At 40.5% G+C, this 25,251-nt stretch overlaps 1 protein-coding gene across 10 annotated transcripts in view; it reads right to left on the bottom strand.

The window, feature by feature from the left end:
* Positions 1-25,251, bottom strand: part of NAV3 (neuron navigator 3) — a 576,126-nt gene that overhangs the window by 50,606 nt on the left and 500,269 nt on the right. For 7 of the 10 annotated variants that reach the window (XM_076333407.1, XM_076333424.1, XM_076333396.1 and 4 more), the window contains 6 exons: positions 17,712-17,850; positions 14,079-14,355; positions 11,199-11,904; positions 9,145-9,633; positions 2,587-2,628; positions 97-257 (listed from right to left, as the gene is read on the bottom strand). In XM_076333407.1, coding sequence (XP_076189522.1) covers positions 97-257; positions 2,587-2,628; positions 9,145-9,633; positions 11,199-11,904; positions 14,079-14,355; positions 17,712-17,850 — 1,814 coding nt within the window. The remainder of the gene's footprint in view (positions 1-96; positions 258-2,586; positions 2,629-9,144; positions 9,634-11,198; positions 11,905-14,078; positions 14,356-17,711; positions 17,851-25,251) is intronic. The other 3 variants (XM_076333387.1, XM_076333440.1, XM_076333431.1) reach the window with 2 other exon arrangements.

Raw genomic sequence — 25,251 nt, 5'->3', positions numbered from 1 at the left:
TAAACGATCTAGTTTGGCAAACTAAGAAATATGAACGGTTGAATTTTATGATTCTATTCTAGAGCGGGAGAAACAGGGAAGGGAAACAGCATTTACCCAGGTTGGAAAAGTGATATTTTCCAGTTGCAGATGAAGACATAGCTGAAGGAGAAACAAGCGGGGACTGACTGCCAGTGTCTTGGAGGCCTCCAGTTGAATGGGAGCGCAGCCACTCCTTGCCTTCCTCCTGACTCGTCTGCCGGGATGATGGAGTATATCTGAAAAACCACAGCTGACATGCTCAAAACAACGACAAGGTGACAATTTGGAAAGAAACAGGTGTCATAAATACCCTTCACCAGTTAGATAGAACAAAACCCTTGGAAAGCATCAAGTCTAGTCAAGTGATTATCACCAGGGTAAAATTTACCATCTTATTACAACAGAAAAAGTACAGGACTTGAAAACCCTTTCACCTTCATCCCCCTCCCCAAAACAGCATTCCCTTCCTTTGAAGAGATACGATGATAAACCATAGATGACAGACAACTGAGTTGACAGGAAAGGACTTCAAAGCTATAGGAAGTGTACAGGCTGATGCAAAAGCTTGGAAGCTGTATGTCTGGGATGGGGAATGGACAGACTAGAAGCCAAGAAATGTGAGTAGCTGCTTACAAAATGACATCTGCCATAGATCATGTGGGCAATTGGTTAGATGACAGGAGTGAAACAGATTGACAACTCTGAAAAAGGAGTTTGCATTGGTAGTGACAGCTACTCATGGTCATACGCGCGGTCTGTTGCTCTGAATGCTACTTGGCATTGTGTCCTGCCCCAAACTGGGGGGAGGGAAAGGGACAGGAAAAATCCGCAATTAGCAGAAACAAGTTCTCTGGAAGGAAGAAGTCTGGCAATCAAATAATTCATCAACTGCTTCCTATGGCAAACCAATAAAACAAGTGCAACTTGACACATGGTGCTAAGAGGGAGAACTGGTAACTCACTGGCCCAGCCTCTTTTGGCTGGCCTGGAAGAAGGGCAATTCTGGCAATGGTTAAATATTAAAATGTTCAGGCAGTGTGGGTCTTAACCAAGAGATTGTTTTCAGCAATGTCTGTGATAGCCTGCTTCATTCAGCACAATCTCCTGCTGAGAAATGAGCACCTTCTTCACCACTGTCATGAGCCATCAGTGTTCCCCAAACAGCAGAGCAGATGGGGCTTTTGATACTCTGGCTTCAGGCTTGCAAGGCACAAGTATTTCTGCTTAGAAAGCAGATTAAATGAACATGTAAGTTCTCATGTTGTGCTTGGGATTTTGTACAATATTTTACAGCATTAAAACATCTTGTCCTGATTAAATATTTACTTCCTTTCTCCTTTCAAAAAGACAGCTATGATCTTTGCTTATAAATGTGGTAGAGCAGAGTTACCCAGTGGTTATCGGATCCGAAAGATGACAAAATGAGAATTCAGGATCTGGGTCTTGGACTGGGATGTCTGCATATTAAATCACACTGACGGTCCTTCTGGGATAACTGATCAGGATTACATGCCTATAAACTGTTTTCCCACTCCATTTCACTTTCAGCTTTCAGCCACCATTACAATCGTACAGTCACAAACCTCAATCATCCCATTGTACCCTTGCAGGGTCCCCTTTATACCTCTTTCATGTCCTCCACCTTTTCCATTCTCTCCCAATCCACAGCGATTGTTTTGGGATAATGGGAAATTCGATTAATTTTTTTTTAAGGAATGGATAGTGCAGAAGAGCAGAAGGTGCTATCTAGTGACAACACTTTAGCACTAACTTAAAATTTCATAAAATATTATTTATCAATAACTCAAGAGATTTAACTATGTGATTTCAGTGACTGGAAGGCTGCAGAGTGTCTGTGTGCATGCACATATACCCTTGCTTGCCAAATCTCCTTCCTGGATTAGGGAGATAGGCTGCCGCGCCAGACAAGTTAACTAATGATCCCCTCTTTTAACCATGGAGCGCAGAAGAGGGTAGATGACTTCTGTTTTCTGTGTTGAAGGCAGCTCTCGTTAGTGGGGATTTAGTAGCAAAGTTGGACTCTGAGTATTGCTGGATAGGGATTAAGAAGACTAGCTGGAGCAGGGCTCATTTTATACTTACAAACCTTGGATATTAAAATTAGTATTTTCTAGCCTTAGCCTTTACTAGATTTTCAATTCAAATTGCATGACTGTTTGCATTGAGAGTTCAAGTTCAGATCCACCTCTAAAATGTTGTTTTTCTCAATAATGTTTTCAACAATTAGTCCCATTGAATTGCAAAAGTATCTTGTTCTGTCTCTTTTAGCTCTCCAGGATTCAATGCCTTTTAAGATTCATTGCGTAAGGAAACTATCCTTAACAGTGTTCACTTTCCATGATATATCTTGAAAGGAAATTTTTTTACTAGGCAGACTCAGAAAGAAGAAGTCCATTGTTAAAATCTATGTTTTGTGGTTTGAATTTAAGTACCAAGAACTCTGTTGTAAACAGGATCAACAAAAGAAGAAAGAAAAGGAAGGACAGTGTAGAAAAAGTTACAGAAAAACAGAGAAGTAGCAGTCATGCTCAAAAAAATATATACCTTAATCCCTTTTTGGGTAGTGTATTTCTGTCAAGCTGCATGCTGTTAAAACAAAAAAAATCCCTAAGGACATACAGTAAACAGGACTGTTCAGAATTACAAATTTTAAAGGTCTAGATATGTGTGCATAACAAGGTCATTTAATACTTTTTAATATATCTTTCATGATAAATGCTTGACTCATTGGAGGGGACAATAGGACATTGACTGCTGCACATTCATTTTTCATCTAGACGTGCTCTGGGCTGGGTCAATAGTAATTTGGAGACTGTCCAAGTCAGGAAGAAGTCCTTCCTTACCATTTCTAACCTTCCTACAGCTTCACCCTGCAATCTGTGCAGGGTGAATCATATGGTCACAGTATGAATCTTTATTTTTCACAGTTGCCTATGATATGCCAATAGATTTCCAAAAGAAATGAAGGTTGCGGCACCTGCTAAGAGACAGCATGGCTTTGCCAGAAGCCAAATGACAACTCTGCTTGTAGAAATACGTGCTAAATATACAGACCCTTGTCTTTCTGTTGTTGTGGGGCTCACATAGTAAGGTGATGGTGGGGACAATGAAAAGTGGCACCAGAGCAATGCAGTTCCATATTCACGCACACATGGTGGCAGAGTGGCTCATCACCAGAGATCTATGGCTGGAGTTTTCCTAATTTAAACCCCATCACTAGAAGGGCACCCACTAGCCTTCCTTCAAATAAGTGTCATTTGGGCACTTCCTCATAAAGACTTGGTAGATTGGTCCATGACTAGTGTGGGTTGAATTTGAACTAGTTATCATCAAGTAAGTGTTGCAATGTTTTTTCCCTTAAGAACATAATTTAGTGTCAGCGTATGGATTAAATCGTGAAATGGCTTTAGGAAGTTTCTGTATTACATATCATAATCACACCTCTGAGAGCAACAGTAATTTAGGACCCTTCCTACCCAGGAAAACTCTCATGCTGTTATTAAAGGTCGTTTTCTATTGTGCTGGGGGTGCTGGAGGCCCCACTGCCATGTAACCTTGATCCAAATAGGTAAAGGCAAGTGAAAACACTGTTGGCGTTAACAATCCATTACCATTAGGGCTCAGACTAATGGAAGTAACACCCTCTTACCACCAGGAAGTTTTATAAGGCAATTTCACTGGTTTAATCAGGGCCTTGGGGAGAAAGCAAATAGAAGGAGAAACTTTGCAGGATTTCAGCACAGGCCCAGCTATCACGGTCCATGTGGGAGTAGTCCTCTATCAGACGGAGGACGAAATTTTCAGCATTTTGCTCCCAACATAACTAAAAGGACCAAGAATGGTTGGTGAAAGAGAACATGCATTTGAATGCATGATTCATTTATTTTTTAGTCCCTTACAGAGAAGAATGGGGCCTTGGTGTTCTTTTATGCACCTCGAAATTTCAAAACAAATAAACATGATGGTAATAACAAAACCAGTTTCTTCTGCAAATACTTCAAACATCCTAATGAACAATACATTTTCTAATATTACTTTAACTTAAAGTTCTATGTATTTCAAAATAATCTGTAGCACATTATCTAAAAATAACGGAACCAATCAGTGCTCCTTTAAAGTAATCCACAAGCCAAAAGTTATAAGTCAGTCAGATAAATAGGCTAGTAGTGACCATAGGATTTTGCTAAAAAACTTTTGAATTCAGGTACCCAAATGAAATAGAGGTGAATATTTCTCAACATGAGCATGGAGTTATTGCAACTGCATAAAAGTGAATGTGGCAAACTTTCATTTTGCTTTTTAGAAACACTAAATCTTATGAAGATGCTCCTAGATTTTAGATAATTGCATGAAACTATTAACCATGGTTCTATGTAACTATTAATTCAGACACATAACTGCCCATATCTCTTTAGTATCTGAAAGCATTCCTCCACCAAGCTGGGTATGTTACTTCTACGGAAATTGGACCTTTGGTAAATAGAACTGAACTGTAATGTGTAGTGATCCCATTAGGACACTACCAGCCTGACCTCAGCGCTCAAAAGATCTCTAAAGATGATATGAAAAAAAGTCAGTCCTTTCCTGAAGGAAGCAATGCATTCATGGAATCTGTCTCTTTGGTTCAAAACAAATACCAACATGAAGTGAGGCTGAGAATATTGTAACTTTCCTGATGTTTTCCTTCGCCATGTCAATTGCCAAAAGCAGTCTTGCAGGAAGATGCATGCAGATGTAGGCTGAAGTTATCAAGACCACTGTTTTCACCATTCCCTTTTGTTTACTTTGCACTGCTGAAACCGTCTGCAAGTTCGCTGGGGGAAATTACAGGAAGCCTTACAGTTCTCAGGCTTCTACCTGCCCTTGGTGTTGAGGTTAACTTGGGAAAGGGCCATAATGCCATCTCTTTGTGCTATACCTAAGTGTTGCAGAGTTGTTAGGGAATAAAACAAATTATCGCAAGCTAAGAAGCACCTAGGGAGGTCTAGCGCAGGCTGGGCCAAGCTGATACGGGAATTATAAATGAGTTTCTACAAATGGCTGAGCACACAAGAAAATCTGACACATGACGCACTGTTTCACACCTTAAAACTACAGCCATCAACTATGGTGATAATTTAAACCAACCAAAAGTCTTGAAAAGCTTAAGTGGATTTCCATGCACTTTCATGGCCTTCAAAACTAAACATTCTTTTAAAGTAAACCACAGCAAGCCAGTCATGTAATTAGAAACTACTTCCACTCTGCTAACCTTAAAATGCAGCCATTATTGCTGATGCAACTAGTGTTAATTCCTATATTTCTGCATTTTTTATGCATCCATTGCTGTGTCACTCAGACCAAGCAGAAGAAAGACACAAATCTGCAATGCCCAACAGCAATGAAGGCTTCAAAATAACTATTGGTGATATGTCCACCTGGAAGGTTTTATCATTTAAAGCAGTGATATTTCACCAATTAACCCCAGTAGACAGTTTTATTTTAGAGTATAAGTACCTGTATGACTTATTTTAGTCCGTATAAATTGTTGTAAGCTAAAATACAAGTGTCCTCCCACATAGGGAGTTACACTGCTATAACGACATAAGTAGACTTGTCTAAATAAATACTGCTAGTGCAAAACCAGCAAAAGTCCTGAGGGAGAGGCAAATTTTGCTGAAAAAGCAAATATTTTGCTAGTATTTACTGAACCCTGGTTATTACAATGCAAAAGAATCTCATCAAATGACACAAAATTTGGCTGGAGTTAACTTTGACACTGTATCAATACAGCAGTTGTCAGGGAGCTCTGTGTTTATGCCATACCATTGCTTGGTGGGTAGCCTGAAGCCTGGGTGTGGGCAACGTCTGATCATCCCTGGAGGGATGTGTGGGCAGAGACCTTGCAGACTTGCTATCTCCATGGCAAGTGACTGCTTTTTTGGAGGCGGTCAAGGGCTATTCTCCTTAGCAGGAAACATAGATGTACCCTGAGATTTTGGTCTCATTTTCTGTGTTCTTTCCAGTTGCATCAAATCTTTCCTAAAACTTGATGTCCCGAAGTCTTCAAGTTAAAGCCTTGACATGAAAAAGTAGAATGGGATAACTACTTTCAAAGACTTACATGTGATACTCTCATTTTCAAAACACTGGGAAAATGCTTTGGCCCAGCAATGGCACTACAACCCCTTAGACACTGTCTCCTTTCTGCAAAATAGCCTCATCATTTCCCAGTTTGTATCTGTGCAAATATATCCTTCCCTGTTATATCCCTTCAGGCTAATAAACCATTGATTGCTAGTCTTTGATAACTCTACCAACCAGTCAAGCACCTTACTTCATTTCCTTCATTTGTTTGTGAGAATGTACTCTGAAACAGCACCTAAAGCTTTACTAAGTTCAGGATTTCTGATTGTATCTAATTCCTCTCCTCTACTCACAACGCCTGTTTTCCTGCAAATGAATTAAATTAGTCTTATTTAAAAGGCTGATAATGACAAATTCCATGTTATCTGTTACTTAACCCATTTTGTTTAATATCCTCTGTATCTTTCCAGGAACCGAGGCAAGGTGGCCTCGCCCACAACCCCCTCATCCTCCATCCCAGCGCTCCTCCTCGCTCCTTCCTCAGCACAGACTCTTTGAAACCTCTTCAGTCCTAATGACTGCAGGGCTATTTCAGACTGTGTCTGAAGCAGGGAAGTGAAAAGTTCATCAGGACCAGTAAACTGGAGTAATCTTTAACCTTTTCATTCCCTTTTAGCATGCTTGCCATTAGTGATGCTTAGCTATCAAATTGCAGTTAATGCTTCCACGAACCAAAGCCATGTTTATTTGTATCATCTGTTATTAGCTCTCTCTTCTCTTTTAGCTTTCCCTAGGCTTTCTGTGTGTAGAATTTATGTCGCTTGCTAATTGTATCTCATTTTGTGCTTCGGTCTTTCTGATTTTGTCTCTACATGATATTAGTATATCTCGCTATACAGACTGCTCATTCAGTCTTTTGCAAGCTCTAGAGTGACTGAATAAAACGAATAAGCCTCTTTGCAGATAATTTCTTATGCCATGCCAGGCTACAACTAGTATTGCCAGAGGCATCTCAAATATAATCTGAGTTTACGAAGGAAAAAGGACATAATCTGTTGCCAAACATATCTGTCTCTAACATTGCAAACCAATGCTTTTGTTGTGAAAAAATACTTTGCTACATGTAGGTTTTACTGTATAAAACAGTTTAGAAAAAAACACAGCACTTGTAACAGACCTTTCAGAAAAATCAAACTGCAAAAACCCTATTGGGGCTATAATTCAAGAAATGACAACATTTTCTCTAGGTACATCTATTTGTTTTGAGGCCAGATCAACATGATAAATGTCTCTCTCTGGACTCAATCATAATATCCCCATATGGACAAATCTGAAACTTAAAAATATTGCCAAAGGCAAAGTATTTGGAACCACTGAAATTAAGTCACTGAACAAATACATAAGGTATTAGTAGTGGGGGTTGCTCAGGAGCTTATGCCAAACCATTAACATTTTAAATGTGATGTTTAACATCCTCTGTATAAATATGATCTTTGGCATAAATTCATACTCGTCCACATCATCCTATTGACCTCACCATCCATATATGTAGCACTAAAAATTAGTGAAGGTTTTTATAAGCTAACTATTAATAACTAACTTTCTAAGAAATATTGTCACATTCAGTTCATGGCACATTACTAATGCAAATTACTATTTAAAAATTAAAGGCACAGTGCAAATTACAAATCACTTATGTATCAGTGTATTTTTAACTATTGTTGTTATCATACTTTATATTGGTGCAAACATACGTTTTATAGTGTTGTATTTATATTAGTAAGAGGTGTGATTTTAGCTGATATAGTAATACTTATGAATGCAACATAAAAGAATGAAATCTGCAGAGAGCTTCCATCTAGATTTGGCAAAGAGTCGTTTAGGGGTTTGATTTTGTTTATTTTCTTTTAATGCTGATTCACTGAAAGTGAAATCTTTCCAAGGAAAGGATTGGTATTGAAAAATCTCTGGTTTTATATAAAGGGAAAAGAGTTCTTAACATTGTATATTTTTCACACGTATACAAAAAAGATTTTTTTTCCTTCAAATAATTATGTATTTTCTAAACAACTAAGTTTAACCTTTAAAAGTTTACAACATTTCTGACTGGCTCAGTATAATTTTCTTTTTTGGATCAAAGAAAATATTTAATATTGACTTTTCAGTCCCCATGTGAGATAAGAGTTTCATTGTCAAATCTTGAAAATTTTCACAGGAAGTGAAAATTACTCACTGACTAGCAAAGTTTATTTTTTTCCCTTGCAAAAGTCACCAAAAAAAAAAAAAAAAATCGTGGTACAAGTGTGCCAGAGTGGATTTTATAATATGAAATAAATGGTAAAATATCTGCATGTTAAAATGAGCAAGCAGGGGAAAACCCTTTCTTGCTTTCGTTTGTCTGTTCCAGACGCTCAGCAGGACTGTGCATATAGTGAGGGTCTCATCTTGTAAACTGTCTCCCTGCCAGTGAAACTGCATTTTAGTGAGGATCTCTGTAATGATTACCGTGTAAAGAAGCAACTTGTCAGGACTGGGCATTTTAAGGCCACACTGGTCAGCTGAAGGCAGGGGCCCACCAGCTCCGCCTGTGCTTTGAGCTAATGGGAAGAAAACTGCTGGGGTCCCACTGCTGGAGAAGATTTGTTAGCAAGAGGGCAATGATACAGCTTTGGAGCTGCCAATTGCTGGGGCAGCAGGTAGGTCCAGCATGCAGGAGTAATTCTGTGGCTGTTTAGATTCGTGTTTAATTAGACAATTTTCCCCTTTTCTCTGGTTGTTCTCCAGAACAAGGGAACAAAAAAACTTCTCAAGATAGAAAATGTGCTTGTAAAACCTTAAAAGGCAGTTGATTCCACGTCCAATGCCTGCGATTGCTTTCAGCTTTCTTTTCTTCCTTCCTTCCTTTTTTACATAAAGGACTAAGCTGCTAATTAAACAGTGTCCCTTTAGGAAAACAGGTGGAGGGTTTATTTTTTTGGCTCCTGTCCTTTTGCCTCTCACTGGTTTCGTGGTCACTGTATCTATAGGCAAGCTCACCTTTCCGAAAGAGTAGATCTGACGCTTCCAGTCCTCATGAGCAGGCTCTGAACCTCCTGAGTGCTTGTTGTCAGTCCAGAGAGAGAGCCATGATGGCTAAGAGGAAGGTCAATAGACTCGGAACTGGTGTGAAGGCTAGTCATGGACTGGTAACTTGGTGTGTCCTTACTGCCCGCTGAAGAGCTGCTCAGGTTTGCAGCCCACACAAGACCACCTGATGTGAAAGAGTGCACTGAGGCGGGACTGGAAGCCAAGGAGTGACTTAAGCTTACAACATCTGCATTTAAGTCCGAAGGTTTACTGAAGAGGGGGCTGCTGCTACCACTTTGCCCACCTGCACTGCCCATGCTGCCTGTGCCCGAGGATGGCGATTCCAGGCTGCCTTGCCGTGCCAATGTGGTACTAGGGCTGGGCATTGCCGATGTGGGTTTCACACCTTCAGTACTGGGTGCAGAGGCAGCTTTACCACTTGCCTTGGCACCAAACAACCTAAATGTAAAACAAATAGCTTTAGAGAAACTGATAGCCACATTAAACATTCATGGCGTAACATCCTAAGAGCCAAACTACACATTTTTAATAACTGCTACTAAAATCATGCCTACCTAGTTGATCAATCACATCGCAAAATTAAATTCACTTAACCATATCACAGTAATCAGGGTTTGTTTCATTAGCAACAGCTCTCATTCACTCCTGTTCAGATGTGCTCTTTGCACATACAGACCCTCCCAGAGAGAGTTAAAATAAGCACATTTTTGTCTTATTTGTGCATGAAAAGATTACACTTTCACCCAAATTCAGGAATTATGCGTTCCCATGGCTAAGTCATTAGCTTTTAAACCCTTCACTTCTCAAATTAGCTAAAATGATTGCAAAAAACACTTGCAAAATCCTTCATAGTTTAATAAACATCTAGGTATTTGTGTAAAATTTCCTTCTCGTTCTTTTGCACAGATGATCATGCGGTCATCGGACATGTAGTATCATTCAGACAGAATAAACCGCACCAGAGCTAAATGGGCTCAGTTTGTCTCCAAGGGCAGTCATGACAGAGGTGTATTTCACATAATTGCTTCCAGCAATTCTATAGAAGAAAATTCTACAGTGATGATGAACCCCCCCCATAAATCCTCTAAAACTGTTGAAATAAAAGATCATGTGATGACTTAATGTTTTACTGGAAACATTTTAAGCTGCAATTAAGGTGCAGCTCATAAATTAATAAGAAATAAATGCAAAACCTATCGTGATGTAAAGTAAGCATGGCTAATAACATAAGAATCCATTTTACATATTACCAAGCCCACAAAAATCAGCTGCAGCTCCCCAGCAGCCTGGAGATGCTGTTTTGGTAACTAGGCACAAGAGGGCACTATTGGCTTTTTCTCCAACAGTGCAAATGCTCCATCCCAATTTACACTTCATCCAGATTTATACTTCCAGAAACGTTACAATAGAGCATTTCCAATTGAAATTTAGCTTTGCTAATGTTTGTGATGAAAGATGTAACAAAGCTGCTACGATAATGTAATGCTTGTAGCTGGAGCTGCCAACAACGTGAAAGCAAATACTTTATTTATCTATAGAGCTGTTCAGTTCTCTGACCAGGCTATGGCATTGCCTGTTCCAGTAACAGAATGTGCCTGAATGAGGCGTCCTTCTTCCCTTCGAGGGTTTATCAGAGTATTGAGAGGGAACTTCTCATGTGCCTGAATATTCAATAAGAACTTAGAATCATAGAATATCTCCAGTTGGAAAGGACCCATAAGGATCATGGAGTCCAACTTATTCTAGCCTTCAAACTGTTGTTATGGGAATGTACCTAAAATGCTCAAAGCTCAAGGAACAGCCATTTCACGTCTGGGAAGGTCTTTAGGCCTTAGAGAAATAATTGCATTGTGTGAAAAAATATTACCCTTTTATCTTTTTGCACGTGGTTCTCCGTTTGTGGCAAAATATGCCCTGAAAAGGCTTTTTGCCCAGTGCTTCAACACTTTGAAAATCCCTGCTTTATATACTGCAACTTCAGGAATTCATAGAAAAGCACTAACCTTCGAAAGGTGGGTGAGGCGATATCTGGGTATTTGGATCCTGGCTGCCTAAGTCCTGGTGTGCCAGAGGCGCTCGCCGAAGTTGGGCTGGATTTGGGGGAACTGGACAGAGAGACGCTTTCGGAATCGGACACGGCCACCTTCTCTTTTTCCTTGTCCGTCTGGTTGATGGTGACAGGGCTGGACCGCCCGGACCCGATCTTGCTTGGCTCTCGCAGTTTGGTGGCAGCAGCACCAGCAGACTTGCTGCTGACATTGGAGTCGATGCTGCTGGTGCTGGAGCGGTGGCCACCCCTGCCAGGGATCCCGCTGCCACTGGATTTTGACGGGCGAGGCAAACTTCGATATTGCAGAGTTGTCTTCGAGTTCATGTGCAGGACGCCATCATCCTGGTTCTGGGAACCGTCTAAGCTCGTTTTCCGCCCTGCGTTGGACTTCCCGCCGATGGCTGAAGATTTTGGCATTTTTCCTAGAGTCGCTGACCCGCTTGTGATAGTTGCTCCGCTTGTGGTGATCATGGTAGAAGATCCCATCCCAGACTTCTTGAACCCAAAGGACCCCGTAGCAGTTGATCTTCCAATGCCAGAGGGAGGCTTTTTTCCTTCATCACCGCTGCTTTTTCCTGCATCCGATGGAGAGCGCTGAATGGAGGCTCCTTTCAGGGGAGTTTTCACTTTTTCTGAAGCTTTTGCATCATCTGTTTTTCCTAAATAAAAGTATATTTGAAAAGGTCACTTGTGTTTAAGCTGTAATGTCTCAATAACTAATTTTAACCCTATATGGTTACAATTTCAAAATGAAAAAATATACAAATAGAAAAATTTCCCTAAGAAAACAGACCAATTTGGTCTTTAGTCCCTCATCAGCAGTCAGTAGCAGGCACGATACATTACAGGTAAGCATTAAGTATTAAAAGCTTGAAATTCTCCTGAGAACTTCCAGTTTCATATATAGCTGGAGAGCATAGATGTGGAAAATTATCCTGAATGAACTGTAAGGAATTTTATTTGGCTTTTTTTCCTGCTAATAGTATTTCTATATGTAAGAAATAATATTTGAAAATAAATCATGAAATGTAATTAACATTTCCAGAAGTATGACATTAATTATGCATGTAAAAATTAGTGGCACTTATTGAGTTCTTTGGTTTTCACTGATTACATTTTTTTAGCTCATAACTAAATTTGTTCTAGTTTTAGTTACACAAAATTATCAGGGAGGGATTATGTTGTCATGGTATGAAACTTCTTGATGTTCAGTTACATGAGTTAATAGTCTTTGTCGTATCCTTGATACCTTTTCAAGATTTTTAATTTTCCTGAGAGGCTGTCTTCAGTACTGCACAAACACATACCTATATACCAGGTATTTCTACATAATGTTATTGTAACATTCAGAAAGGTTTAAATAAGGTATTTTCTTCTATCTTAAAAGAAAACACCCTCTTCTTATTTTTACAAACAACTTTACAGACAAAAGATGCCATTTGTCTTCTATTCTAATTTGTCTTTAAGCGTCTATTGTATGCTCCTAATAAGGAACACATACTCAGCATAACAACATTTTTAATTCACTCTTCAAGTGACTATGGAAGTTTTGGAGGCGGGTGGCCTACTTTGTCTTAAGGAACTAAACTGTAATAAAGAGGAACACCTGCAAGTCAGAACTAAATCCACTCATGTTTTTATGCAGTGCACATTTTATGCTACACAAACACATGCACACGCCAAGATAGGGCTCAGACTCCCACACTGGGAACACACAGATTATTACTATATGCTTCAAAACTTAAGGCCTCCGTTCTGTGTTGCACAGTGGTTGCCTGCTCGTCTTCAGCAAAACAGCAGATCTGGAAAACTTAGCTTGGCATGTGGTAACCTTTATAGTATCTCCTTTTTTAATCACTATTACAGAGGTGTCATTTCTGCATCCATGCGACCACTGACTGCAGCAATGTCCCTCAGGGATCTTAGAGTTTACCAGTTCCAAATTGCAAAGAAACAAAAGGTGCTCACAAAGGATCTGAATTTATTCTGAGGAGTTCTTTGTTAGTTACCTTTACAACTGGGGGTTAGTGCATGCTTATGCAGTATTTTGTCAGGACAGGACAAAGGTCTAGAAAATGTCCTATAAAGGGTCAATATTTCCCTAGTAAAATGATGGATTAGATGGTCTTAATAATGATGTCTTCTGCCAACTTTGGATTTTTTGCTTCAAAACTAGATAGCAAAAGTGGCCACTACTTCTGAGAGGCCTTTCAGAAGAAGGTAAGAACTCATCTAACCCTGAAGAAAGTGTGTAAAAAGATATTTTATTTAATTTCTTAACAATGGACTATAGAATGCCTGCAGTATCTGAAATGTGACAACTCAGCTTTAGTTCAGAAACACTCGTTTTGCGTCCCCTGACTTGAATGTTAAACCTTTTTATCTCAGCTTCTAATCTTTTGCGATTTTTATGCGTATGTTCCATTATCAAAGGTACAGGTTTTCTAGAGAACAAAGATAAGGCAGACACTAGTCCAAAAATACTTTTAAGAATTCCCTGATAGAAGCTGATGTCCTCAAATGATAGTAAAACAAAATGTAATCACAGTTTATGTTATGGATACATTCATGTATGATTAATAAATTATTAGTATGCAGTGTAGCAAACTAACAATTATAGAGACGAACAAGTTAGTATATTATTACAATCTTGGCTTGCAGTCATTTAAGAGAAGAACTACCAATATGCTTACAGCTCCTCATGTCTGTCACACACTGATAATATCCATTAAGTACTTTTAGCCCACTAAAGATTCCTTACCGCTTATAAATGAAGTCTAAGTATAAAGCTTTACTTTTCAGTGCTGTAATCTGAACTACAGAAGTTTCCTACCCGGGGTCTTGAGCGCACTTGTTCCTGCTTTGTGCCTGGACTGAGTTGTTCCTACTTGTGCAGTCATGCCTCTCCTCCAGGATCCGGTCTGTGAAACAGAGAGAGATGCTTTCTGCCCCCCCTTCTCTGACTCTTCAGACAGCCCCGAAGGAAGGCCTTTCCACTTGCCACTGCTGTCTACGCTGCTGTCAAAATCTTCCTCTGGTTTCTTCAGTTCTTCAGTGCTGCCCCAAGTTTCGCTGTCCGTAACTGAGCGCTTCTCCGAGTCTGTCTTCAGCTACAAGAGATTTGCATGAGAAATAGTCAGTCTCAGCATCTTCAGTATTTGCTGATTCCTTAAATCACAGGAGGGGAGGAGAATAAGCGTATTGATTTGTTTGTAGCAAGGGCCATGGAAACTTCCTGTCTAAAACATTAGTATCCTGGTCCCAAAAGTTTAAAAACATCGCCATTTTGGGAAGACATTTTTCTTTTTTCTTTTATTTTCAAAAGATTTCAATTCTTTCCTTCATAGATAAACCATAATGAAGTGAAGCATAATTTACTCTAATCATCAGTGGTGATACCCTCACCACTCCTCAACTCCCTCTGAATTTCACTGTGCTGAGAGGCTTTACTAAAAGCTTGAATGGGGGAATTCCTAAATATACCACTAAAATCACCTCAGTCTGGTTTCATGCCTTTTCCTACCCAAATCTTCCACTGACCAAATTAGGAATACTGCTCCAGCAGCGCCACTACTGAGCAAGGATAACATCTTCAGCAAAATTATCGGTGCTACAGCTGATGGCTTCTCTACTGGTTTGTCTCCACTGAAACGAATTGTTTCCAACAAAAAACTCACTCCAGCTGTATCAGCTAGCAGAGCAGCTGGAAGAGAGACTTACTCAAGCACTACCCACCAGCGGGGTGAAGGTAACCAGCTGGGGTCATGCTTGCTCCAAAACTCAGACCCATGTGGAAGATGCCCCAGTGAGGACCTAACACCCCTGCAGCATCTGCTTTCCCTGGTGTGTGCTGATAAGGATGTGCTGCAAGGAGCAGCCCAACAAGACAATGTAGAAGCTGTGAAAGCCACTTAAGTAGAAAGGTTGGAGACTGACCCTACCCTCTGTGTTTGACAAAACTCACGTTCTTTGTGCTGACAGGCTGTTCGTTGTAACCCTTCCTCCCGTGTTTTCCTGCAGCCTCCTGACCTCAGCCTCAAGCCTTATTTGCACATCATCATCTCACCAGTCCTGCTTACCTCTGCCCTTCTTTGACAGCAAAAAGCGGTGCTGCTCTCAGGTATCACTCTTCATTACTTTTGTCTGATGTAAGCACAGCCCTATCCTCATACAGCCAACCTAAGTGGGACTGCAAACTGGATCGCATTCAGGGGAGGCCTATTTGTTATTCTGTGTTGCCACAACTCCTTCTCCACAGAGACCCCTCTGTGGCTGTTTCCTCGGCACTGCTGTCATAAGTAGGATTAATACTGATTATATGACCGACAGAATAATCGGTTGCTGTTTACATGTTTGTCATTTGAGGCATACAAAATGCAAAAGCTCTCTGCACTTCCATAATTTCATATGTGCTTTGGAGACACGAGCACAGATTTTGGGTAAGGATTGATGGGAAAAGAGCCCAAGCAAACATCTACACAAATACTGCAGGGTACTTCAGAAGAGAGTTTTCATTAGTGTTATTGTTACAACATGTGTAATGCTCCCAGAACTTTTCTCATAAATGAACGGTTATAAACACATAGCTATACATTTTTAAAGCAAACTGCATTATTTCCAAGAAATGACAAGTATAATACTTTCTAAAAGCCTCTCTTCACCATTATGGGATCCAAAAAGCGATGTTAATCCTCTTTTAATAAGAAAACAACAACAAAATATGCAATTTCTGCCACAGGCTATAGCCAGCTTGCACTGCTCTGATCACTTAAAAAGACTGCAAAAGGGATCTCGGTGTTGCATGAGTATGTCTTACACCTGGAGAACAGCTGGCAAAATATTTATATATTCTGCTCATCTCAGCTTCTGACTGAGATTGCAGGCTAGCATGGAGTACAGCGTGTTCTGATTAATCTGCCTGGTAAAGGCAGACCTGATAAAGGTCTATTCCTAGTCTTCATAACATAAAGCAACTCTGGCAGGAAAGCAACGTTTGAACATGTGCTGCATCTCTGTCTATCACTGAACAAATTGCAAATACCATCTGGTTGAGCAGCTAGAACATGAGATCACTCGAATGAAAAACCCACAAAGAGTTAAATAGTCAGCCTGAGATTTCCCAGTCATCATGATGATGATGATGATGATGCAGTGGAACAAGTAAGCCAGGACTAGCTGGCCATCACTGTTGATGTGAAAGGGAAGAGGCTGATCTCCAGTTAGCAACCATGGGAGACCCTGATGGGGTGGGAAAGGCAATGGTAAGGGCTGAAGAATGCTGGCATCTGTGCGAGTATCTTTGCATGAGTACGACATTGGTCTGAAATCTGTCCTGCTGCAGATTAAAGTAATTTTCATTCCCAAAGTAACTTTATTTCCCCATTGTCTGGAGGAAACGACAAACGTGTTTTTCTCCTGTTGACAAAGTCTGCCACAATCTGCCATTTACAAAACAGATCTCTGAATCGCAGGCACTGGCTGCCTGCAGAAGTCTAAGTGGAATTGGCAGTGTCAGTCTTGTGTCCTGAATACTTGACATCAAATCACTGGAGGCAACAACTCTTCCCCTATGCTGAGTGTTCAGTCTTGAAGTTCCCCGCCTGTAAACAGATGACATGGCAGAGAATACTTTTCTATTGGGACTAACTTTTCTGTTTTTCTTTCTTTTTTGGGGGGAACTGAGTCCTGCAAGCATTCTGTATTGTCTTTTTCATCACTTGCAATTTTGAGGGGAGCTGGGAAGAAATACTGGGATACAGAATACAAGGGCTTGAGAAAGAGAGAGAGAGATACACACATATATATGTATTACGTATATAGCTTGCGGCTGTACGCTGCTCAGAACTCTATTTTGACACTACGCATTGTCAGCTTGTGGGCCCATGGGACACTTTCATTCCTGGACCTAAGTGGGGAGAAGAGAAGCTCTGCCACCTGTGGGCTCCTTCCTTCAGCCTCTTTCCTCCCAGTGGCGAGAACAGGGAAAGGACAGTACCGCCTATGTATTTCTTCCCTGATATGTGTCAGCTCATGAAAAATGAAAACTATCTTATTTTAAATTGTGCTATCTGTTGAAAGAGATACTCCAAATGGGATGAAGTGAGTAGAAATCCACCCATCACAGATGCTGTCATATGGTGTTTTCTTGTGTTAGGGTGCAGCGGAGGCTAGGGGCTTCCTGGGGCTGGGACCAGTGGGGGCTCCCCCAGGGCGGGCAGAGCAGGGTCTCGCCAGCCAGCACCTTCAGCAGTAGGATGTGCCCTTGAAGCAGGGCATCTGAGGCCTCAACACATGGGTCAGGATTGGGTCAGTGGGGTCCATGGGCTTCTTGCACACAAGTGTGATAGAGGAGTTTGCAACATATGAATATTTCATTTGTTTCAAAGGCATTGATACTAAACTTTTTTCTTTGTTATCCTGCACGCTTGTGGGGTGTTGCAAGAAATGGCAATGAAAAGCTACTCACCTGGGCATGAGTGTTCTTCATTGAAGAGGCTGTTATATTGGAATAAGAGCTGACAGATGAGGTGGTATTCAAATCATCCGTGCTGAGGTTGTCAAGAGTATCACTGAGGCCACTACTAACTGAGCTGCTGTCATCCCAGCTGCAGAGAAAGGAGCACATCTACTTTAAAGACTGCGTGTCAATAGGCAGAAAGCATCTCAAAATCAATAGATGCGATTACTTATTCTTCAAGAGGTTTACCAGAAAATTTTCAGTAATATTTCCTAATGTACAATGACTATTAGTTTTCAGACTTTTTAATTAATTACTCACTCACTGTCAAGTGGTTGCTTGTTCAATTAATGAAAGACCCAGGTGCCGTTTAAAAAATTAACATCAGGTCTAAGCAAGCGCTAGTGTAAGTCATTAAAACAGGCTGTTTCATGCTTCATTGCCATCACATTCAGTACACTGGCAGGGAAATCCATTAAACCTACTGGTATTGCTAGCCAAAGCATTATTAATAGCTTGGAGAACACCTGATGGATTTCCAGGTTACAGAAAAATAAAAGGAGTATCTCTTCCGCAGCCTAATCGACTATCAGCAGGAAGCCAGTATTTCCACAAGTTTTATTTTCTTGTCTTCAGCCTTTGTCTAGTGAGTGCAATGTCATCAAAATAGGATTCCCTGACAATACAGTCACCAGAGTTGACAGAGAACACATTATACGTCTCTCAAGAAACACAGGCTGTCAACTCTTCTGCTTTGGGAGATTGAGGCAGAGGATGCAAATGAGAGAAAGGCTACTCTTATAGAAAAGTCATTTACCTACTCTGACAAAAGCCTTGCTTTTGCACGGAAGGGAGGTTGATCTGTGTTTCTCAGACCTTTCTCTACACAATTGCTTCTCCATGGTGTTACATTATGACTTTTAGCTTATTGCCATATACAACAGTATTCTCCCAGTTTTGCTGCATCTCCACCTGTTAATCTTGTTCTGGATTATTCCCAGGCCACAGAGTTTGAAAAGTATTCACCTTATCCCACTTGCAGTGGGATTCATCTCCTATAGTTTTAGCTATATAAAAGTTAGGTATCTCATTTAAGCTATCTATCTAGGTGCCCTCTCTAACCAGCCCAAAGAAGCAGGCTCCTCTAGGAGGTAATTCATCCTGGCTTAAAATGTCTCAGGTTTGTGGGATGAACTATCCACTGAAGGTACCCCTTTATATCTTTCCCTCTCCTACAGAGGAGAGGGTTGATAAAGCCTGTTCTAGACACATAACTTCTGGAGAGACAAAGCTAGGTGACATGTTTATGCATGCTGGTAAAGTCCAAAACACAAAAGAGAGTACATGATATCCTTGTTTTGCTGTAGCCTACGTCATGAGCCACCTTTTACAAAAAATCTAAAATTCAATCCCACAATCGAGTTGAAGCTCAGTACTATTGCTACTAGTCATTCAGACCAAACAAGGAAAATATCTCTGAATCCTTATTTTACACGTGGTGTCTTGGGAGACTAAATTCACTTGTCCACTTCTTCATGGAAGGCTTTAGGAAGTCATAACAGAAGTGACAGTGAACTGCATGGTACAGAATGTGTGCTGATGCACCAGAAAGTTCAGTGCACTGGTCTTGTATCATAGCAACTGCAGCAAGCGTTACCTTTGTTTTGCAAAAGGTAGAAAATCACATTAGTAAGCCGGCTCAGTGACAAGATAAACATATTTCAGAGGGCAAGAGTTTATTACAGTGCTGCACTTTCCACCATTGAGTACAATGACTACAAATAAATATGTCTTCTGCAACATTTCCAGGTACTATACACACCAGTGATTTAATAATAAAATTTAATATCTAAGAAATTATAATATCATACCTTATAGGCTGCCCACATTCATCTAAAAACCATCTCTGAAGCACTAGTTATTTATACTTTCTGTATTTTTCACTGTCTAATGTGATATGGAATTTCACTGATGCTAAAAAGCCATTATTCAACTGCTATGTACCACATGGGAATATACCTTGTATAACAGTGTTAAGACGTAGAACCTTAAAGATGGATAGAAACATAAATAATACTAAATGCGGTTAGGTTTTAGAAAAGATAATATGCCCTCATTAAAAGATACTTTAAAAAAGGAAAAAAAAAAATCATAAGCCAGATCCAAAATGGGATCTATCAGGTACTTTCACAAGCAACATGAACTTTTAATGTATGACATTCATGTCAGTTAATACTTGACCATCAGTTTTCTGAGTCTACCCTAAGAGCCTGGGGACCAAGATCAATGTTTAATTCTGTTTCTTCATGTTTGTTTGTTATTTTATTCTATTTTAATTTTTGGTACTTCATTTCATGCTCATTTTTCTCTGTAAGAAGATTCACATTTTCTAAATACTGAAATAGTTCAGCTGATTCACAAAATACAAACATGTTCTCTATAGCTGAAGTTTTCAGGCAAAAAATGACTATGACCATGTTTCCTTTCTATTATGGCTTCTCTGTGGTGTTTCACACTCATCACACCTCACTCACCAGTGGATTATTAGTGGCTTCTGGGAACACTCACGGCCATCTTGTAAGATATGCAGAAGATTATTTTGACACCTCCACTACTGACCTTTCAGTCATCACTATATCTGTCTGGATTTTTTTTCTCTTATGATAGGTGCTCAAAATGTTTTCTAAATTTGGGGGCTTTCATACCACCAAATTTCTGCTAATACTCAGTATGCCTGTAAAAAAGAGGAATATCCAAACCCTCTTTCTTTCCTGTATGGCATTTTTCTAGGGACTATTAGAGAAACCGATTCCTACTTGAAACAATGTTTTGTACCAACCTTTTGAAAATACATAGTAAAAATGGAAAACTCCAACAAAACAGACTGTATCAGCCACCCTTTAAGTGCCTTGTCCAGAGTTGGTTTAACTTGTTCATGCAGCTAAATCTTTTCTCTTTCAGTACTTACTGTTTCCACCTTTTCAGCCCTCTTTCCCCATGTCTAGATAGTATAGTTGCTATCAGATGAGTTAATATAATTTTTGGATAATGAAGATGCCTTATTTATAATTTGGAAAAAACATCTTGATGATTCATATTCATTTCTCCTTTGAACTAGCAAATGTGTGACAAACAAATCTGGTAAAATCAGACATGCATCACCTCGAGATTGAAAACCCATTCTTGGGAGTCTGCAGCAAATTCTCACTGTAATTTTTGTTCTTGTTCCTCCTACCTCTCATCAAAACAATATTCATTGTCAAACTGTACCTAAGAGACTTAATATAGGCTTTTAATATACTGGCTAAGATTCAACTTTCGTTTTCATTTTATCTTTCATTTACTTTTCTCTTTTTCATGCATCCTACAGAGTTTATGACAGGTCAGGTTAGCATCGCTGCTTATTAATGCCTGACACCACTTCCCTTTTTAAAACCACATTTTTGTTACTTATAACATTGGCAAAATCTGCTTTTTTTTTCACGCTGGGTGTCAGCTTCAGGTCGATTTCTTTAAAAGAAAATGTCAGCAAATGCAATTCAGCTATCTGGGAGACTGATGCTAAGAGAAAAATGCCCTGTTTTGACAAGTTCTGGCAACCTTTTCTTTGAGAAACCTCTGGATCCCAAGAGGAACTGGAGAAGAACCTTGAAATTCAGCAAGCTATAATCTTCAAATTAAGGATGTGCATTTTGCTGTTTCTAAGATAAATCCTCTCCAATCTGGATAATTTATAAATCTCTTCAAAATCACTGTTTGCATATGCCTGACAGAGATTTTTTTCAGCTAACTGGCCAAAGGTTCCTCCCTACCCAGCGGCTCAGCTCAGCCTGCAGTGTGTTGCCTGGTTCTGGGTTCAAATCAGCAAACGGAGAGCAAGCAAACAGCCCAGCAGTCACTACTCTCATTGTGAACATATGTAGCAACACAGTTTTTGATAACATACTATTTTTTCCTCTAGAAACGCTTCATTAATTTAGTGCTTATAAGAGGTCTGCTCTAGGGATGAATCTGAATTTTGCATAAAAGCAAGCTGCCTTCTGTCATTTTTCAAAGAAGTTGAAAGACTTCTGTAACAAAAGGGACTACATGAAGCATGATTGAAGCCCCTGGTGTACCTGCAACCTGAAAGATATTAGGTGACTGCTTTAACCAACTTATTTAACAAGCTGGACACCAATAAAGAGCTTCTGATTTTCTTTAGAGCTTAGCATCTGACTTGTAAAGATGTAATGCATGCAAATGTGTGCTTTGAACCTCTAGTTTGCTGCAGGGGTATCTTAAAATTTAGGTTACCAGCAACTCAAACTTCATGTCAAAAACCAGCAGCTATTTTTGGCCTTACTATTGCTGTACCTCAGCTTTCCATCTGTAAAATGGACAGAATACATGCACAAATGAGTTTGAAAACAGTCTCTGATAACTGTGGATACTCAGACACTACACTAAAAAGCACCTTAAAAGAGCCTCTTTCTCTTCAGAAAAATGTTCAAATGGCATATGATAAATAAAATAAGGGGCTGCACATGATAAATAACAAGGAATACACAAAATGCCGAATAACTGCTTTAAAACTGAACACCCTCAATCTACACATTATATAAAATAAGGACTCTAGAGATTGGGTTGACCAAACCATGATTGCCTGAAAATGTATATGCACAATGAATTAAGGTTACACAGGCAACCCTTTTGTTACTTCTCAGTGCTTTTACAACCTCATTAAGTTCTTTTCACACAGCATGAGTAACATTCAGCTTTATCAACGTTATAATTCTGATAATTATTCCATCATTTCAGTCATACACAGGGCTGAATCAGAGCAGGGAATTTGTACTGCAGTAGGAATGCCCCTTCACCTTGGGAGCTGGAGCAGTGTGCCCAACCATGTGATAGGCACCAAGGGGTGGCTTCCCTCCCAATCCCTGGTTAGATTTATGGCCACTGTGTTACAACCTTCATCCAGAAACATACCTCATGCTTTTTGAGTTTGCCCAGGCTCTTCGCAGTAACATGAAAAATATTCTTTCTGCTTAGAAGATCTGTGTTTTTCTTTGATGCACTAGGTGTGCCTATGAGATTATTTGCACTAGCTAAAACTCATCCTCTAATTCTAGCCTGCATCTTTCAAATCTGAACAGTTCTTGCTCATTTTGAAGCAAGAAATAACACTTCTGCTGGAGAAGACTTCCACATTGTCTCTAATTGCTGAAGATGGCTATGAATACTGTACACATTCCAGTGCTCCACAAATTGCTCCAAATGCTTCAAGCAAAGTTCCAACTCCTTGATCATATCAAATACTCCATGAAGTTGAGGAATCCACAACTTGCTATCTACACAATTGGTTAGTCTCCACTATCACTCTGTCTTGCTTTCATTAGTGTGCATTAGTACTGAAAAGATCTCTCCGTAATAATCCTCTCATTGACCTTTCTACAGCATAGTTGTTCTAGAAATAGCAAGGTGTCTGAAGTCAAAATACCCGGTGCTTAACATCAGCGTGTAGATCTGAACAAAGATTATAAACGTATTCCCATAAGTATTCCCTCAAATGGAAAGATAAATTGCACTCAGCTGTGCTCATGACACTTTTGTGTTTGCTTTCCACAAGTATTCAGTTTTCTTCACTTGAAAATAATCCAATTCTGAGTTCACACGCTGAAGTATATGAACCAAATGAGGAATATTTTATATGGGATTAGACATTATTTCACACAGCAGGCGGGCAAGCCAACAGAGCTCTAGGGCAAAGATGCAATGAAACAAGCCAGATAATATTTGATTGTACCCTACATAATGAAGACCTGCAGAAATACACAACAAATTTTTCTACGTGTTTTGCGTGATGGCTGAAAATACAAAATGCACTGCATTGGGAGGCCAACAAATCCTGAAGGTACATGACAAGAGGAAGTGGTACTAACAATCTGTGTTAGCTCCATGGATACCTAAAATGTTCTCCTTTCACAGTACTTGTTTCAGAAAATCAAAGCAGTCTCTAATTGCAGACAAGACACGGCGGAGCGCCCAACCACAATGATTGTTCCTTCCACCCTTCCTGTTTCTATTTTCAGCATTTTCCTACAAGTCCTTAAACTTGCCAGCTCAGTGAAGTCCACCATACTGATAAGCTGTGTCAATGCCTGGAATTTGTTTCAGCATTGGCGTACTTCATTAATTGTTGAGAGCACCTCCTGCCAAAGTGGCCTAAGTATGCAAATGAAAAAGCTTTTCACAAGCAGATCATCAGACATATGAAGGCAGCAAGACTCCAATCAATGTGCTATCGAGGCTGGAAAAGTATGGTTCCTTCAACGCATCCAGCCCTTGGCATAGTTTGATGAGTTGCTGGCATTTTTTTCTTTGGTCCATTACCCATTTTTGCAAGCAGAAGCAGGAACTACAGCTTGAAGAATACAGCTCTAGAAAACAAGAACAAAACCTTTCCTCTTAAAACATTCATTTAATCAAAGTAACTGTTGTATGTAGGGAGGTTTGTAACTCTGAATGAAAAATAGCACTGTATTTGTCACATGCTTTGTACTGCACATGAAGGGCTTTAGGCCACCGTAGCAGACCTACGATCCTTGCGTGTCTTGCTTAGGAATGAGAAATCCTTAGTCACATTCTTGCTAACGCCAGCGGAACTCACATATCCCCAGGGACTTGTGTATGGATTTGGGATTCAGGGAATCTGAACAAACACATTTAGCAAAACAACCTTTACTTGCTTTTCATAGCAACTCTGAGCTTTCAAAATGTTAAAACACTTTTAAACACTTCTAAATCGTTCATTACCACAGTGGGTACATATAGGGCAGTGCCCACATGTATTTCTGCTAGCTGAGGGGAATGGTCTTAGAGGACAAATAAGATACCTGAAATCATGACAAAAGAGTAACATTCGGGGCTGAACAGAAACTTAACTCCTGCTTGTGTGTTTGAGCAGCCGGCAGCTCTCACGAGGGCGGCTGACGAGGCATGGGTGGGGCCAGGAGCAACGGCTGCCACCCCCTGCTCCCACTAAAGGCAGCCCCAGGGAGCGCTGGCCACCAGGAGTGCTCTGACCAGGACGGGCAAACAGGGCGTGGCGTGTCAGCCAGAGCGTGGCGTGGCAGTTTGCGTGGAAGGGCGCGCAAGGAGGGCACCTCTTCGAAGGAGAGGCACTCCACGGGCCGAGTGGGGGACTCGGCGTGCACATAACCCAGCAACTGGGCACAGGTCAAGGGCATTCATCCTACCCGACCCTCAAGGCAGAATGGTGGGCACTCCTCTGAGGGTAAAGGCCGCGGCTCCAGCTGGGGGGTCTGCACCACCTACCCCAGTGGCAGCCGATGCCTCCACGCAGACAGAACTGCTGAAGGGACAGGCTGCAGTGCAGACCTTGGGCTGCAGGGAGTGCCTAGACCTCTCTCCTGGGGTAGGGACAGGCGGCAGACCTGCCTGCAAAAGGTGTGCCCAGGTGGAGGACCTCCTGCAGCAGGTGGCTGAGCTGTGGGAGATGGTGAGAAGACTGCGTAACATCAGGGAGGCAGAGAAGGAGCTA

The sequence above is a fragment of the Aptenodytes patagonicus genome, chromosome 1, assembly GCF_965638725.1.
Source record: "Aptenodytes patagonicus chromosome 1, bAptPat1.pri.cur, whole genome shotgun sequence".
Lineage (NCBI taxonomy): Eukaryota > Metazoa > Chordata > Aves > Sphenisciformes > Spheniscidae > Aptenodytes > Aptenodytes patagonicus.
The sequence above is the reverse complement of the archived record's forward strand: the minus strand, read 5'-3'. Positions and strand labels throughout refer to the sequence as shown.